We start from the raw sequence: 16,914 nt of genomic DNA, 5'->3' as shown, positions 1-16,914 counted from the left end.
TATCTGGCTGTAAAAAAAAAAAAAAAAAAAAAAAAAAGTAAATCTTAAAAAAAAAAAAAAAAACCTTAAGAAAAAAAAGTTCTGCTTGTGTCTGATCATCTTGCAGGAGATGCTCCTGGCCCTCCCACCCCAAGTGGCAGGGGAAATCTTCCTGGCTCAAGGACAATGGGGATGTTTGGTCCAATAACACTGTGCAAGAAAGCCCCAGGAGGAACTTCATACCTGGAACATCCTCTGGCCAGCAGTGTCCCAGAAGGACGGGGTAGGAGAAACACCAAGAAAAGGTGCACCTGACACCCAGGTCATCCTGTCCCTGTAGACTGGGCTTAATTCTCACCTGTCAGGTCACTAAATGTCATGAGCTTGCTTACTGCCACTGGCCTAAACTCTTCTTTTGGGGGACAGGTACCTTTCTTGCAGCAGTCTCTAGTAACATGAGGACTATCATGCTTGGCCTCCCTAGGTACAATAAGCAGGAAGCTGAGTGGAGGAGCCAGAACTCCAGTATGGGAGGGTGTGTCTCAGGTGGAGGCTCAACTGACCATGCCATAATGTCCAGTTCTAGAGAAGGGGATATGAAATTAGCATGTTGCCATTTATTAGCCCTGAGCCAATTTCTAACCTTTTAAAGCCACTGTATCCCCAACTGTGAAAGGGAGATGGAAATGCCTGTCACAGGCTGTGCAAACTAAAGCAGAAAGCAAATCAAGAAAACTTTTACATTAAAAAGTAATATTCAGATGGATACTTGTTTTGGGGTTGACAGTCATGTGTAAACTGGAGGCTGAGCAGATCACACATACCATCCTGTGTTGTGTCCTGCAGCCTTGCCCGGGATGCCTCCAACACCAATGAAGGTCTGTCTTGTCACCTGAAATAGCAGACTGAAGTGAAGAATAACAGAATACGTCGGTAGTCCAAGTATTACAGTAGGCTTGATTAACATATTCAAAAAAACTTGCTGGGTCTTAAAAACTTTTTTTTAAGTAAATTCACTGCTTTTATCCTATCCAATGGAAAAGCACAGAAATCCCTCCCCATTTTTTCTGACACAAACATAAGCCAATGTAGAAAATCATTTTTGTGGCTACAGTTTCCAGACTTGGAATACTGAGGTGCATGAAGGCCAGTAAGGGAAACTAACCTCCTGATCTCTTTATTTGAAGAGTAACTGATGCACCAGCCTGTGTACCACCTTCAACGCCTCATCAAGTTATAAAACAACCTTAATAACTTATGTTGCTTTGTAGGGCAAAACTTCCATTCAAGTAGACAATAGATTTATCTTCTTGAACATTTATACATTTCTGAGGGCTGATGGAACCTCCAACTGTTACACATGTGTTCTCCAATTTCTCATTCCCAGGCCAAGGTATTACCCCTATGGTCTTCTACTGTTTTTATTTCCTGTTAACTTTTTGTTCAGATACATCATAAAATAAGATGCTGGTTCCCTTTACCCTCATTAAGAACCATCGGTCTGCTGAATCAAGATAGTTTTTTTGAAAGGCAGAGAGACACACTGGTTCACTTCCCAAATGCTTTAACAGCCAAGACTGGGCCAGACCAAACCAGAAACCAGCAACTCAGTCAATGTTTTCCATGTGGGCAGCAGGGATTGAATGCCCTGAGCCAGATTAGATCATAAATCCATTCATTCTGGAATGGGATGCAGGCATCCCAAGCAGGTGTCTGATGTGCTACATCAAAAACCCATCCCAGGGAAGACACTTCTGAAAACAAAAGTGCTAGGGGTGAGCTTCTGGCCTGGTCTGAGTACCTACCTCTGCCTCTTGAGTCTAGGCTCCTGCCAGTGCATTCTGGGAGCAGTGATGATGGCTCACATCACCGGGTGCCAGTCCCGCACGCAGGACACCCACATGGAGTTCCAGGTTTCCTCCTCTTGTCCAGCTTATTGCTGACCAGCAGAGGTATTCTGAGAGCAAACTAATAGATAGGAGTTTGCTCTCTTTTCTCTCTCTCAAATAAATACATAAATAAAAATGATCAAGAATTGGCTTCCCATTGCTCTATAGGTTAGTGAGTTCATTAGCTGTCCAAGTTTAAAGGTGAAGAGCATTAATTCTGGCACAATTTTGTTATTAATGAACCAAAACATACCAAATTAAAATGGACAAAATTAAGTAAGGTGAGTGTAAACATTTACATATCATGTAGACTATACAAGGGAAACAGTTATAGACTTTTAAAAAATTGCCTTATGTCAGCAAGTAACTAGTATTATTAAAAACTGCTTTTTAGGAATATTCAAATTATTAAACATAGATTAAGAGGTAGGACAACTACATGGTGAGTTCTTTGAAATTCAAATAATGTTAATAAAGAATATGTTTTATGCAAGAAACAGAAAAGCAGTTATTTGGTGCCATGCTTTTATTCAAATGAAAAGGGAAAAACTACACTGTACCAGGAAATAGCAAATCTGACAGTATTTTACAGCACAGCATCTTAAAACAAAACAAACAAACAAACAAAACCAATCAAACAAACAAAAAAACCAGCTCTGTAAGCAGTGCTCTAACGTGGGCAGGTCAGCACACCATACACTGCGCAATGCCCAACAGTGACCATGACATCGGAACTCAACAGCTGAACGTGGCTAAAAAAGCCAAATAAACTGTAACAGTCATCCTAAGACAAAACTGAAAAACTGAGAGGAACGAAAACCTCTCCAAAGCTGTGTCAAACAGAAGAATCTGTATTTGGCAATGTAACTGACTTGTTATCAGAACGACTTGACCTCTGACCAATGAAAGCACCAGTGGGTTCCAGAAGGTGTATGGAAATCCTGACTTTACCAAATGGCATCTTTTTTCATTTTTATGATTTTAAAAACATAATTCAAAAAAAAGCTGCACCACAATAAAACATTTGCAGAGTTAAAGAAATATATCCATATTCCTTTTGCATTAATAAAGTAAAATCTTCTACTGAGAGTAATGAACTTTGTGGCAATATTCACGTTCTACCTTTAGACATTGTGGCCATTCACTGAGTTGCTGGACACAGGCCAATGTAAGAATAAAGGGCTCGCCTGTTTCTGCTTCAGTGGATCCTCCATTGTCTCACCACCTGTTTGTCTTTGATAAGGGACATCTAATTGAGTAAGTGATGCAGAATGCATATTATCATCTTGTTTTAACTATCATTTACCATTATCTTGATGAGATTTGCCACCTTTTATACTAGTCTTACTCTAAACATGTATTTGACAATTATTTCCTTCTAATTGTGATAGAAATTGTGTCTGAAAGGTAAAATATGCTATTTCCCACTTTAATATTCATATATTATATACACAATATGTATACACTTAAAATATAAGAGTTATATATCCTGGTCTCTTACATGCAAACAGTAGATCACAAATAATTTTGAGTTACACATATTCTTGCACAGGTATTGGAAAAAAAATCTGTGAAATTTTTTTTACAGTTTTAACAAATATACATAAATATAAGAACATAAATTACAGTAAAATATTGACAGCATTTGAGAAAATGTTGGTAACCCAGATGCAATGATGCCTACAGGCCTTATAATAATAGAAAAGTACAGCTCAGGGACATCTCATTCCTATGCTTTTTCTTAAATAAGTAAATACATCCTATCAGACGTTAGTTGTCTCTCTAAACACTTCAATTAGAGAACTGTACAGCCTTTCATCTCTACTTCCCATGAAAGAAAACAAACTACCCATCTCATGTATGATACAATACTGTCTTCCCCCTCCCAAGTTTACACAGCTGTCACAACACGGAAACAGAACAGGGTCACAGAGTCATTCAAACCTTTTCCTGAGAATGAAGTTTTCCCCCAACTAACCCTCTGGTGTACACAGTCAAACAACAAGGATCACATAGAAGAGAATTCAAGTGTGCACTTAATCTAAGCTGCTCCACTTGAAAAGAATTAAAAAGAACCCAGAGTAAGTAAAATAATGTGACACTATCTTAAAATTAAAATGTAGCCCTTTGGACAGGTTTAAAAATTCTAAATACACTTTTTCTATCAGTTATAAATACAATATAAAGACCTCTTGAGAACCTAATTCAGGAAGTCTTGCATCTTCAGACTAAGTGTCATTCATTTCTGCCAGCTTATAAAGTGACTTGCTTTAAAAGAGTAGAAAGCTTTTTTATTTTTTATTTTTGTGAAAAAAAAAAATCTAAATTATTCTGAGTTGGCCAGAAGTGGCAAAAGAACATCACTGATTTAATCAGCAGCCTGTGAAAGCATATTCTTGGTTAAGCTCATGTGGTTTAAAGCAAACCTACTAGCAGCTCTTTATAACACCTTTTCTTAATTTAATACAGAAATGTTAATACTTGAGTGATAATAAATACAGAATTGTAAATACTCAGCAGAATAATTTTTACAAATGCTCTAACACCATTTAAACATGAGGGTCACTGTAAAGCTAAACACTAGTGTTTCTCTTAACGTCATTAAGAAAGGTGCAGGTTACCCCTGAAGGTTATTTCCTACTTTCATGATCTCCATGTGAAACAAAATACAAAGGAACTCAGAAAAAGAAATGACAAAACAGACCACCTGAAGATAGGCACGGACATTGAAGGGTAAAAAAAAAGCAACAAATAAAACACATAATTTGCAATCCTAGCCGTATCAACCATAAATGGAATTAGTGTCCATAAAAATTCAGTGCTTCAATGGATCTAATACTAAGCAGGTAAACCTTGTAACATACAGATCTCCAATGGCGAATCAAAACATTTCCTTCATCTCTTGACCTTATCACCTAAGCGAGAATCTTCTGGATTCCAAAATACTGTGGTTTATATTCCAGTTGTTCTTGACAACAGAGCTTAGTGTCCAGTTTAAATTAATAAAAGTCTTGTTGGCAATTAGAAAGATTTTCTGTAGGCAGGAAAGATGAAGTGCAAATGTACCACGAATGTTCTGAAGCAAATACTTCCCAGCTCCTATGGCTTAGTGGGTAAGAGTTTTTTCGGGGTTACTGGTCTTTTGGTCTGCCATAAATGGCTATGAATGGTAATTGCATCAACACTGGCCGACAATGTTTTAGCAGGTATGTGACTAAACTGTTTCCTGTCAGAATTGTATTTGTAAAGTCCCTCAATCATTTTTTTAGTGATAGATTTAGGGCCTATCCCAGTTAGTTTATTGATTTCTTCAGTTTCTGGGCAGTAAGTATAGAGAGATCTGAATTGGCAGCCTGAATCCCGGAACAAGATTAAGAAGTTGTTTGCATCAGACTTCTCCATTTCCTTTAGGATAAAAAACAAAACAAAACAAAACAAAACAAATATGAAATAACAGCCATAAAACTTCAAGCAGTTGGAATACATTAAAGTAGCGACAGATCTTAAGGTAGTGTACCTGGTCTTTAAATCTGTAGTCTTCTAGAACCCAATCTGAGACTGAACCAGCTCAGTGTAATAATTAAGACAACTGGTTACAGGTCAAAATTTAGGATGATTACGAGGGCATTTTATCTTGAACTGACAGGACATTACAATTTTAGGATGTTGACAAATTTAATTTTTGTGCAAACTTGCTTACCTCTAGTATCTTTTTCTTCTGACCTTCATTTACTTTTCCAGCCAAACAGCAATGAGCTAAAGCATTTTGAATTATGTGCTTATTGGATTTTGCACTGGGTTCTTTGTAGAGCTTTGGTCCTGCAGTAAGGATTTAATAACAAGAACAAAAATAACATTTCTAAGATTTAGTAACAGTAACAAAAATAACTTTCCTAAGAGAAACAAAGAAACAAACAAACAAAAAAAACCCGAAAAACCCTGCCATTTTAAAGTGACGAAATTGTTCCTATGCTGGCGCAACACTGTAACAGAAAACAAAATTCAGTGCTTGAAGACCTCCTACTGGCTGCAGTCTCATCAAAGCTTTGTTTACACAGGAAAATCTCTGGAAGAGATTCATCTGGCTTTTTGTCTTTTTTTTAAAGGCTTATTTAATCTATTTGTTTAAAAGGCAGAGTTAAGAGTTAGAGAGAGAGAGAGAGAGAGAGAGAGAGAGAGAGAAAGCGCGAGATCTTGCAATCTGCTGGTCCACTCCCTCCCCAAACGGTCTGCAGCAGGGAGCTTCTCCCAGGTCTCCTATGTGGATGCAGGTGACCAAGCACTTGGGCCACCCCATGCTGCTTTCCCAGGAGTGTTAGCAGGCAGCTGGAGTGGAGTAACTGGGACTTTGGGATTCCAGCCTTACAGGTGGTGCCTCAACTTGTTAGACCACAATGCTGGCCCCTCCTCTGGCTTTCTGAAAACTGCCCATGAAAACAGTGCTAAAATAAGATATTTCTATAATTGTCACATTGTCTGTTAAGTCTAGTAAGGTTACTGGTAAGGTTAAAGTGGAATGGGTCCATGAGTAATTAAAGCTTTTAAAAAATACCCAAAATAGTTTTATCTTTTTCAGACTGTTCAACTGAACATACACAGAAAGGCAGAGGGAGTAATATGCAAATAGCCCAACCTCAGGACTTAAAGGTTGCAAGCTCTGCTATAGGAGGTTGCATTAAAAGCCACCGAGTAGCAAAGAAAAAGGAGCCGGGGGAAGTACACCAGGAGAAGCTCTCAGCTCCAGCCTGCTCCGCCCTTTACTATGCTTCTCCCTCCACTGGACCAATCAATTCTTTGAGCAGCACACAGGTCCTGAGTACAGCCTAGAACCCAAGGATGGTATTGTGGCTTGCAACACTGGCCTCCTACGTGGACAGGCTGGCTTGAATGTTGGCTGCTCCACTTGCAATCTTGCTTCGTGCTAATGTGCCTTAGAAGCCGCAGAGCACGAACAGGCTGTGTCTGGGTCCATGCCACCATGTGGGAGACCTAGACAGTGTTCCTGGCTCCTGGCTTCAATCTTCTGTTGCAGCCATGTGGGAAGTGAATCAACAGATAGATTCACTCTCTTGCTCATTCCTCCCACCCTTCCCTCTCCCCCCTGCTGCCAATAAAATCTCCAAAAATGGTTAGAATCCAGAATCCTTCTAACATTGGGATTTCCAGTAACTAGAATTATACACCTTTAATAATTATGAAGAAGCTCTAAAAGAACAATGTGGCCAGCATTGTGGTTACCTGCAACATATAAGAGTGACAGTTTAGTCCCAGCTGCTCCACTTTCCATCTAGTTCTCTGCTGACGTGCCTGGCACAGCAAAGGATGGCCCAAATCCTAGGGTGCCTCTGTATACATGGGAGACCCAAATGGAGTTCTTGGCTCCTGGCTTTTGGTCTTTTTCACTCCCAACTATTATAGCCATTTGGGCAGTCAACCAGTAGATGGAAGCACTCATGTTCTCTCTCTCTGTCTTTATGTATTGCTGACAAAATTTCTATACTAATTCTTCAGACCTGGAGCCAACACTATATCACAGTGCGTTTGGCTGCCACCTATAATGCTACATCCCATAAGGGTGCTAGTTCAAGTCCTGGCTGCTCCACTTCCTATCCAGCACCGTGTTAATGTATCTTGAAAAGCAGTGGAGGATGGTCCAACGCTTAGGTCCCCGCACTGACAAGGGAGACTGAGAAGCAGCTTCTGGTTTTATCCTGGCCAAGCTGTACTGTTGAGGCCATTTAGGGAGGTAACCAGTGCATAGAAAGGTATTTCCTACTCTCTTTCCCTCTGTAACTCTGCCTTTAAAATAAATCAAATGTTTAAAATATGGCTTCAAATGTAAACCACCACAGAATTGCCTTGCCATTTTACGTTAGAAGCAGAGAGAGGAGATGTAAGAAGTGGCATCACTTAAGACATCTGGAACAAGCCACTATACCTCCTTAAATAGTGCTCTATCACTGACCTGTTTTCTTTTCTTTTTTTTTTTTCAAAGTCAGATTTACAGCGAGAAGGATCTTCCATCTGCTGCCTCACTCCCCAAGTGGCAGCAATGGCTGGAACTGAACCAATTCAAATCCAGGAGCCAAGAGCCTCTTCTGGGTCTCCCACACCGGTGCAGGGTCCTAAGGGTTTCAGCTGTCCTTGACTGCTTTCCCAGGCCACAGTCAGGGAGTTGGAAGCGAAGTGGAGCAATAGGGAATCAAACTGGTGCCCATAGAGGATGCTGGTGCTTCAAGTGGAGCTACTGAATTAACTCCTACTTTTAACTGATCTATAGTATTTAAATCACAGATGAACCAATAAAACTATTCCGTATAGTCACAAAATTTTGGTCTTATCAGTGTATTAGGATGTTTCTTTAAAAATGTATGGACACTAACCTGTGTATTCTGTTCCAGAAGCCACGGAAGAAGTTGTTGATGCATTTTCCCAGTCTTTTTCTCCATTTCGACTGCCACAGCGACTGGGAGATAAGAAGCCCTCTACAGACTCTGATCTAAATAGCAAGTAAAATATGCTTTCATGTCTCGCACAGAGGGTCTGTGTGAGAGTACCAAGCCACCCAACCTAGAAGTTACAGGACAAGCTAGTGCCAACGCCATCTCAGTCACAGCATGGGCAGACCTCGGACTATGTGTGGGGAAAGATTACATGTTTTCCAGTTGAGAAAGGAAAATGTCACCACTGGATAACACAGACTGGAGCTTCACAGTGCTGTCTGCCTCTAGGACATTCTTTTCTGTTATGGGCTTCACAGTACAAGACAGAAAAATACTGACTTTCCACTTCTCCCATCCAAGTACTAACCAGGCCCGACCCTGCTTAGCTTTCGAGACCAGACACGTTCAGGGTGGGATGGCCATAGACCTGATTTTAACTTCTAAACTATTCCAGGGAAAGAGTGCAAGAGATCTTCACTATGGCCCAGGCAGTCTGCTCTGGAATTATCGTAATGGGGAAAAACTCTTTATAACCAATAGGAAGTAAGCTAGAGATGCTGGTATTATATAGGTTATGCATTTTGTAACAATCATGATCATCACAATCATATTAGCAATTACTGATGTGTAATTTTTTTAATGTTTTATAGTATACAGAGTATCTTGACAATGCCATTAATTCCAAGTTCTAAGAGCCACACTAATGAAAAGAACAGCTTACATAATTTCTTCGAACAGAAAACCTAGGTAGTGTTAAGTCAGCAAACCACAAAAATTTGTGATTAAAATTCAGTTATAAAATACACTATACTACAATACAATACACTACAGGGTTGATACTGAGGACTCTGTAGTAATTACAGGTACCATTATTTTTAATAAAAATATTCATACTGTGGATTTACCTGGGTGTCCTCTTGCCTGAATGCAAGCTCTCATTATCGCCTGTGGTCAGTGATGCCAATGAAAGGCTAGAGACTGAAAAAACATGATCAATTCGTGATCCTCAACAAAAACAAAATTACAAACTTAAAATGAGCAACTAATAAAGAGTCTGTTCATTAGCCAACACCAGCAAATGACAACAGATTTTCCATTGTTTTTTTTTTTTTTTTACTACTAATCTGAACATATAAAATGCTTGCATGCATATACATAAATTTATTTTAAACTAGCATGGGACCCATTTTTTTTTTTAAAGATTTATTTATTTTATTTGGAAAGTCAGTTACAGAGACAGAGAGGTCTTCCAGCTACTGGATCACTCCCACACGGCTAGCAATGGCCAGAGCTCGAGTCAGTTTTTCTCTGGACTCCTACATGGGGATGGGGCTCAAGGAGTTGGGCCATCCTCCAGCGCTTTCCCAGGCCAAAGTAGAGTGGAGCAGCTAGGACACAAACAGGCACCCATGTGGGCTGCTGGTGCCAAAGTGGCAGATCAACCTGCTACTCTACCATGTTGGCCCCTAGAGGGACCCATTTTAGGAAACAATGATAAAATGGACTTGCTGTTACAAAATCAAAGAACTGGTATTAAAAACTATTACAAGAAGGAAAGAAAAAGTGACAAAAATAAAATACACCTATGGATGTTTATTTTCCAGTATCCTACATTATCATCTAGAAGTTTCACAAATTGAAGGACAAAAGTTCTCATGCTGGCAATGCTACTTTACTTCAGGTTTAGAATAACTACAGGGGCCTGGTGCAGTAGCCTAGGGAATAAAATCCTCACCTTGTACACGCCAGGATCCCATGTGGGCGCCAGTTCATGTTCCGGTTGCCCACTTCCCATCCAGCTCACTGCTTGTGGCCTGGGAAAGCAGTAGAGCACGGCCGAAAGCCTTGGGACCCTGCACTCGTGTAGGAGACCCAGAGGAGGCTCCTGGTTCCTGGCTCCAGATCAGCTCAGGTGTGGCCATTATGGCAACTTGGGGAGTGAACCAGCAGATGGAAGATCTTACTGTCTCTCCTCTGTAAAATCTGACTTCCCAATAAAAACAAATCAATCTTAAAAAAACAAAAACAAAAAAACCCAAAAAAACCTACAGGGATTCTCTAAAATTTTCTGTAGTATTTACTTTTAACAAGAATATGCATGTTGAATTTAAAAAAATAGACATATTTCAAAAATTATGTTTGAATTGTGGACCATCTTTGAAAGATGAAGTGACAAAGAGAGGAGGAGACAGAAAGACTGATTTTCTGTTGGGTGTTTCATTCCCCAAATGCACCAACAGGGTTGGACCAGGTGGAAGCCAGGAAAGGAATCAGAAGTGGAGCTGGCCTTGAACCCAGACACTACAGATGGGGAACGCAGGCATCCAAGAGAGTGTCTCAAGCTCTCAATCAACATCTCTTCCCTATCTGCCCCATTTGTATCTTAAAGAAAGGTGTTGTGAAATCTTGATCTCACATTCCTTATTATATAGATATGTTTCTTGTGCATTTCATGCATACAGCATTTATTCTTAAATTTACAAGTAAAGTATAGTTAATTGGGAGATAACATCTGAGTGCAAAATTCTCGAACACGTTAGTATCTAAACTGGTTTTTAGCATTCATGTTTGTTCTACTCAATATATGCATGCACACATAATAAATCTAGCTCATCCAAAGTTTATTTGGTTCATTTTGGTTTTCCAAATGAGCAGCATGCATAATGTCAAATGGTGTATTTGTTTCAGTGTATCAAAGCACAATCAAGTTATTGAGACAAACCAAGCTGGTGTTTCGCTATGAACAGACTCCTCACCACAAACAGTGTTACCTGGAGGACCTTTTACTGGTGTTTTGGGTGATTCAATGTGATCTCTGTGAATAGATTTTGGCCGCTGTTTTTTCTGTTTTGTCCCTTGAGGGCGAGATTTAATGACTGTGTCCATGTCTTCCATTAGTTTCAGTTGTTTTCTCCTCATATATTCTTGCCTAATAAATTCTCTACGTGCTTTCTCATCTTCTTTCTTCTGACGTTCTTCCTCGGTTTTACGCCTGAAAGATTGAATGGTTGGATGCTTTATTTTGCAAACCAAAGACAAGTGACTCTGGAGAGGGATGTATATTTGATGTGAGGAGGAAGAAATAACTACTTCAGGGGTCTATGCTGTGGCATAGCAAGTGAACGCCACCACCTGTGGTGTCGGTATCCTATAAACACACTGGCTCTAGTCCTGGCTGTTCCACTTCTGATCTAGCTCCCTGCTAATGTGCCCAGGAAAGCAGCAGAACATCGCCCAAGTGTTTGGGCCCTGGCACTCACATGGGTGACCCAAAAGAAGCTCCTGGCTTTGGGTCAGCCAACTGTGGCTATTGTAGCCATTTAGAGAGTGAACCAGTGGATGGAAAAAATCTCTATCTTCCTATGTACTCTGCCTTTCAAATAAAACAATAAAATCTTAGAAAAAGAGAGAGAATATGAAGGAAAAGATGTAGTGGGTAGGGAATGGGAAATGGTTCATTTAAAATGCACTTTACATAACCAACATCACCCATGCAAACATACCATTTTATGTGTATGTGCCTTCTACCAAAATCATCTTTTTTTTTAGATTTATTTATTTTTATTACAAAGTCAGATATACAGAGAGGAGAGACAGAGAGGAACATCTTCCATCCATTGGTTCACTTCCCAAGTGGCCTCAATGGCCGGTGCTGTGCCAAACTGAAGCCAGGAGCCAGGAACCTCCTCCAGGTGCCCCACGCGGGTGCAGGGTCCCAAGACTTTGGGCCATCCTCGACTGCTTTCCCAGGCCACAAGCAGGGAGCTGGATGGGAAGTGGAGCTGCGGGATTAGATCCGGCACCCATATGGGAACCCGGTGCGTTCAAGGTGAGGACCCTAGCTATTAGGCCACTGCGCCAGGCCCCAAAATCATCTTAAAGAATGCTTCGGGGGTGGGGTAGGATGGGGTTTGCAGTACCAGGATCCCATATGGGCACCTGCTTGAATTTTGATCCTGGCTGGTCCACTTTTGATCCGGCTCCCTGCAAAGCAGTAGGGGATGACCCAAAGCTTTTGGGCTCCTGCACCCATGTGGGAAACCTGGAGGAAATCCCTGGTTCCTGGCTTCAGATGGTTGAACCCCAGCCATTGTGGCTGTTTAGGGAGGGAGTGAGCCAGGGAATAAAAGATGTTTTTCTTTTTGTCTCTTGCTCTCCTACAAATCTGCCTCTCAGACAAAAATAAATACATCTTAAAAAAAAAAAAAAAAGAAAAGAAAAAAAGGATTCTGGACAACTTGATTTAGGGTAAAAATATAAAATCAGGTCATATGTTTGGAAAACGAAATAACTTTTAAAAAGCACCAAAAGCAGAATTGATCCAATTATCTACAAACATTTCTAAGAAAAAAAAAAATCTGTTAATAAAAGCCACCACATTAAAAACAGTGTATCCTTGACCACGTATGAGCACATCATTTCCCCAGGCTGCACGGGGGCTCAGCAAGCGCTGTCACCTCGTTTCCTCTTTCTTATGCTCCATCTCTGCTTCCAGCTGCTGCTTCCGAAGCTGAGTTTCTTTCTCCCTTCTTAATCGTTTCTCCAACAAAGCTGCTCGTTTCATTGCCATATCATTTTCCGCTTTTTGATCATCCTAAAAATAAATTTTATTGAAAGATGGAACAATTTAGGCACCAATATTCTTAACTGTTGTAATCACATTTTATGGTTACTGTTAGAACTCTAAATCTTAATTATTACAATGCTACCCATTGTTGACATGTTACAGAAATTATAAAAAGAATGGAATTAAAGTGGTAATAATTCTTTCAAGTGACAAAGAACAGTTAACAACCATAAAAAACCCAACAAACCAAAACACAACTGGGGCTAGTGTTACGGCTTAACAAGTAAAGCCACTGCTGGCGATGCCAGTATCTCATAGAGATGGGTGCCAGTTCAAGTCCTGACTGTGCCGCATCTGATCCAGTCCTGCTAATGGCCTGGGAAGCAATAGAGGATGGTCCAAGGCCTTGGGACCCTGCACCCACATGGGAGACCCAGATGAAGCTCCTGGCTCCTGGCTTTAGCTTGGCTAACCCAGGTTGTTGTGGCCATTAATATAAACACATCTTAAAAAACACCAAAGTTTTTCTTCTACCCTAGCAGACAACTTACAGCAGGAAACTTCCCTTTATTTTTATTTATTTATTTTTAAAAGATTTATTTATTTTTATTGCAAGGTCAGATATGCAGAGAGGAGGAGAGACAGAGAGAAACATCTTCCATCCAATGATTCACTCCCCAAGTGACTGCAATAGTCAGAGCTGAGCCAATTTGAAACCAGGAGCCAGGAACTTCCTCCAGGTGTCCCATGCGGGTGCAGGGTTCCAAGGGCCATCCTCGACTGTTTTCCCAAGACACAAGCAGGGAGCTGGATGGGAAGTGGGGCTGCTGCGATTAGAACCGGTGCTGATATAGGATCCCGGTAGTTCAAGGCAAGGACTTCTAGGCCACCACATGGGGCCTGGAACTTCCCTTTATTTTAAAAAATTGTATTTAAGTTATATTTAAAATGTACTCTTAATAAAGATACACAATAAACAGCACCCACATTAGTCACCAAACATCACAGCAGATAAGTACTATTACTGCTGCATGCTATGTTTTTAAGTTGGGATAATCACATTAACACTTGATAGGTTCTAAAATATAACTCTTCCTTTAAAGAGAAGACTGGGTATAATCATATTCCTAAATTTCTTTGAATCTGAGAGCTAGTTCATGATCTGTAGGCCTCCTGGATGCTTCCAAAATGCTTTAGATTTTAGAAAAGTAGCAATGGTCTTAATGACCCCTGTTGGTTATCCTTGTGAGTTTCAAATAAAAGGCTTTTATTGAAAATGAGAAAGAGAGGTTGAGGAATAAACAGGGAACATACCTAAAAATGTCCCATAACTGTGATGTAAAAAACTCATTATACCTTTGAGTCCGCACTGGAAGACTACCCTAAAAGTCATTGAACATTACTATACTCCACCAGGGAGTATGCTAAAACATAGCTCAGGATTAATGGCAGACTTGTAACAAACAAAAAGATCACTACTAAGAGTATCAAGTCAAGCAACACACATACCCCTGATGAAGGTGTCCCAAGCTAAGTCCATTAATATTACCTTAAAAAAGAATCCACAGCATACTTTCTGGTCATCATCAAACTGTTCTTTATCACTTTCTCCATCATATTTTTCAACAGATACATCAGTCTTTTCTGGGGGTTTCAAATCTGAGAGGGAAACTTCAATCAGATTAACATTTTTTGGAGCAGTAGATGGAAAAATGGGCTTAGGAGGGGGTTCTACGGGCTGACTCAGTTGGTCCTGATTTGGGGTCAGACATACAGTCTCTGTGACAGGCTGAGACAGGACTTCAGACACCATTGATTCCAGAGGTTTGATTTCCTTTTCTTCTGGATTATGTCCATGACGGTCAGAAGTCCCTTTAGGCTCCAATTCCTCCTTCTTAACTTCATCTTTGGGTTTGGATTCCTTTAGCTGAGGATCTCCATCATCCCCAAAACACACAAATGATCTAGTCTGAATTGGAACCTGACTTGGTGAAAACCTCCTCAACCGAGGTAGACTATCCACAGATCGTGGGGGTGTCAGGGTTCGATTCAGCGGTGTTATTTTTAATTCATTTGGCCTAGGAGTCCTTTGATTTTTAGCAGAAAAGGATGTACTTTTCCTGTTGGATGACTGAGGTGAAGGATGAGTAGGACGAGGGGAGTCCGAGAATGACGCTGTGGTTGACGACAGGCCTGCCTGCCGAGAGGATTTAAAATCTCGAATCTGTTTCTGTGGAGAGGGCTGAGGTGGTGAAATTACCCAGGATTGTTGCTCTCTCATCTGCATCAACATTTCCTGTTGAAGTGACAAGCGTTGCATTTCTTGTTGTAGAAAATGCAGGGATGAATTTAACTTTTCAATGGATTTCGTATATTCTAAAATTTCTCCTTCATTTAGGTTTTCCTCTGAGGGGCTTGCTAGGTTCCATTGCTTCTCGGGGTCTACAGGCGTGGTTGGAGACTTCAGCCACTTGGCCGGAGGGTTCTCCATGCTTTCTTTTAGATCCGCCAGAGACTTGCTCCTTTGCCCATGTGGTTTCTGAGACTCCGTGTCTTTGGCTCGGTCCGTGTAGACCTTCTCATCTTCTGCCCCCGCTGCTTCCTCTCGGAGAGGGGCGATCCCATCCCCTTTCTTTTTCACCACAGTAAGGAATGCCGTCCTTCCCATTTTCTGCCTCTGTTTAGTAAAAGCAGCTTCCATTTTCTTTTTCTGGGCTTCTATAGCACGTCTCTTTTCTTCCAGCTTCATCCGAAGATGGACCATTTCAGAAGCCAACAGCTGGGTAGTGTCTCGTCCCTGGGGAAGACCTGTTTCTTCTGGAATTTGTGCCCAAGCAACGACATGAGGAATGTTAAGTTCAGAGCCTTCTGGTGTTGTTTTCTGAGAACTGCTTCCACTACTTTTCCCATCAGTGTGGTTCAGCTTCTTGAATTTCTGTTCTGCAAAGCTGGTCATTTTAACTCCAGAACTCGAAGAAGCACTGCTGCCTGGTTGCGACTTAGTACTGACAGTACTTGGGCAAGGGCTCAAAGCTTCTCTGGGGTTGCTGGTTCGCAGGTCATAATCCTGAAGAAATTTAGATGCATCATCCATGTCAGAGTCTAAGCTCACAGTATAGTCTCTCAAAGAAGAATCTTCATCCATAGTTTCAGGAATATCTTCTGAAGGAACGTGAATACCAGTGTCTACTTCAGTATTGTCAGTTACGGGACTCAAGGCACCTTTTGTATCAGTTATATTATCAGGACTAGACTGATTTAGCTTGATATTTGAATTTAGGATACTCATTTCCTGGCTATGGAGGAAGAAGCCATTAGCAATTCGGTCTGGCTGAGGAGTATGGGGAGATTTTTCAGTATCATGAATTATCTGTAATGCTTCTTCAATACTTGGTGTCTCAGTCTGATTGCCAAACTCATCTAGGAGGATTCTGTTTTGCAAAGCTTCATTTGGAAGCTTGTAAGGAATGTTCTCATTAGAATTTAGTTCATTTGTATTAAAGGGCATGTAAGACCTGAGATCACCGTGAGATCCTATATGAAGTTCTTCTTCAATGCTCTCTGTTTCCTCTTCTCCGTTTACTGGCTTGAAGGACAAATTTTTCCTAATGTGTCTAGACATGCGATTATTATTCAGAGTAAGTCCTTCATTACTAATAGAACGAGTGATTCCTCGGTTTGGAGTAGATTTCCGTACACTATCTTCTTTATCAAAAGAAATATCAAATGAAACACCATGTACTGATGATCTAAAAAAAATTTAAAAAGAAAATGCTTAAATGATCTCAAAAAAGAAACAACTTTTAAAATATACTTGAGCAGTTATTTCCTTTGAATATTCCTTGTGTTTCCCTCCTTTTCCCATCTCTCCTGAGCATGCTGCCTCGAGGGAAGGCCACAGCTAGTTAGATCTCTTTAAACCAGTGCTTGTGGGACCCGCAGCATCTGCCTGTTCTGTCCTTGCTGCATTTTGGTACTGAGTAGAAGTCTACATTTAGAAATCTGATTAACAATAAAAGACACACAGAAATAAAAC

The 16,914-nt window shown here is 40.6% G+C and overlaps 1 protein-coding gene across 2 annotated transcripts in view; it reads right to left on the bottom strand.

Annotated features, from left to right (window-relative positions):
• Nucleotides 1-3,276: 3,276 nt before the first annotated feature.
• CAMSAP2 (calmodulin regulated spectrin associated protein family member 2) overlaps nt 3,277-16,914 on the bottom strand; it is a 101,749-nt gene continuing 88,111 nt past the window's right edge. For both annotated transcript variants that reach the window (XM_058668982.1, XM_058668983.1), the window contains 7 exons: nt 14,428-16,627; nt 12,769-12,905; nt 11,083-11,303; nt 9,217-9,289; nt 8,252-8,367; nt 5,569-5,687; nt 3,277-5,273 (listed from right to left, as the gene is read on the bottom strand). In XM_058668982.1, the coding sequence (XP_058524965.1) occupies nt 4,968-5,273; nt 5,569-5,687; nt 8,252-8,367; nt 9,217-9,289; nt 11,083-11,303; nt 12,769-12,905; nt 14,428-16,627 (3,172 nt within the window). In that variant the 3' untranslated portion in view covers nt 3,277-4,967. The remainder of the gene's footprint in view (nt 5,274-5,568; nt 5,688-8,251; nt 8,368-9,216; nt 9,290-11,082; nt 11,304-12,768; nt 12,906-14,427; nt 16,628-16,914) is intronic.

Source organism: Ochotona princeps, chromosome 10 (assembly GCF_030435755.1).
Source record: "Ochotona princeps isolate mOchPri1 chromosome 10, mOchPri1.hap1, whole genome shotgun sequence".
NCBI lineage: Eukaryota > Metazoa > Chordata > Mammalia > Lagomorpha > Ochotonidae > Ochotona > Ochotona princeps.
Note: the sequence above shows the minus strand (reverse complement) of the source record. Positions and strands in the feature narration are given on the sequence as shown.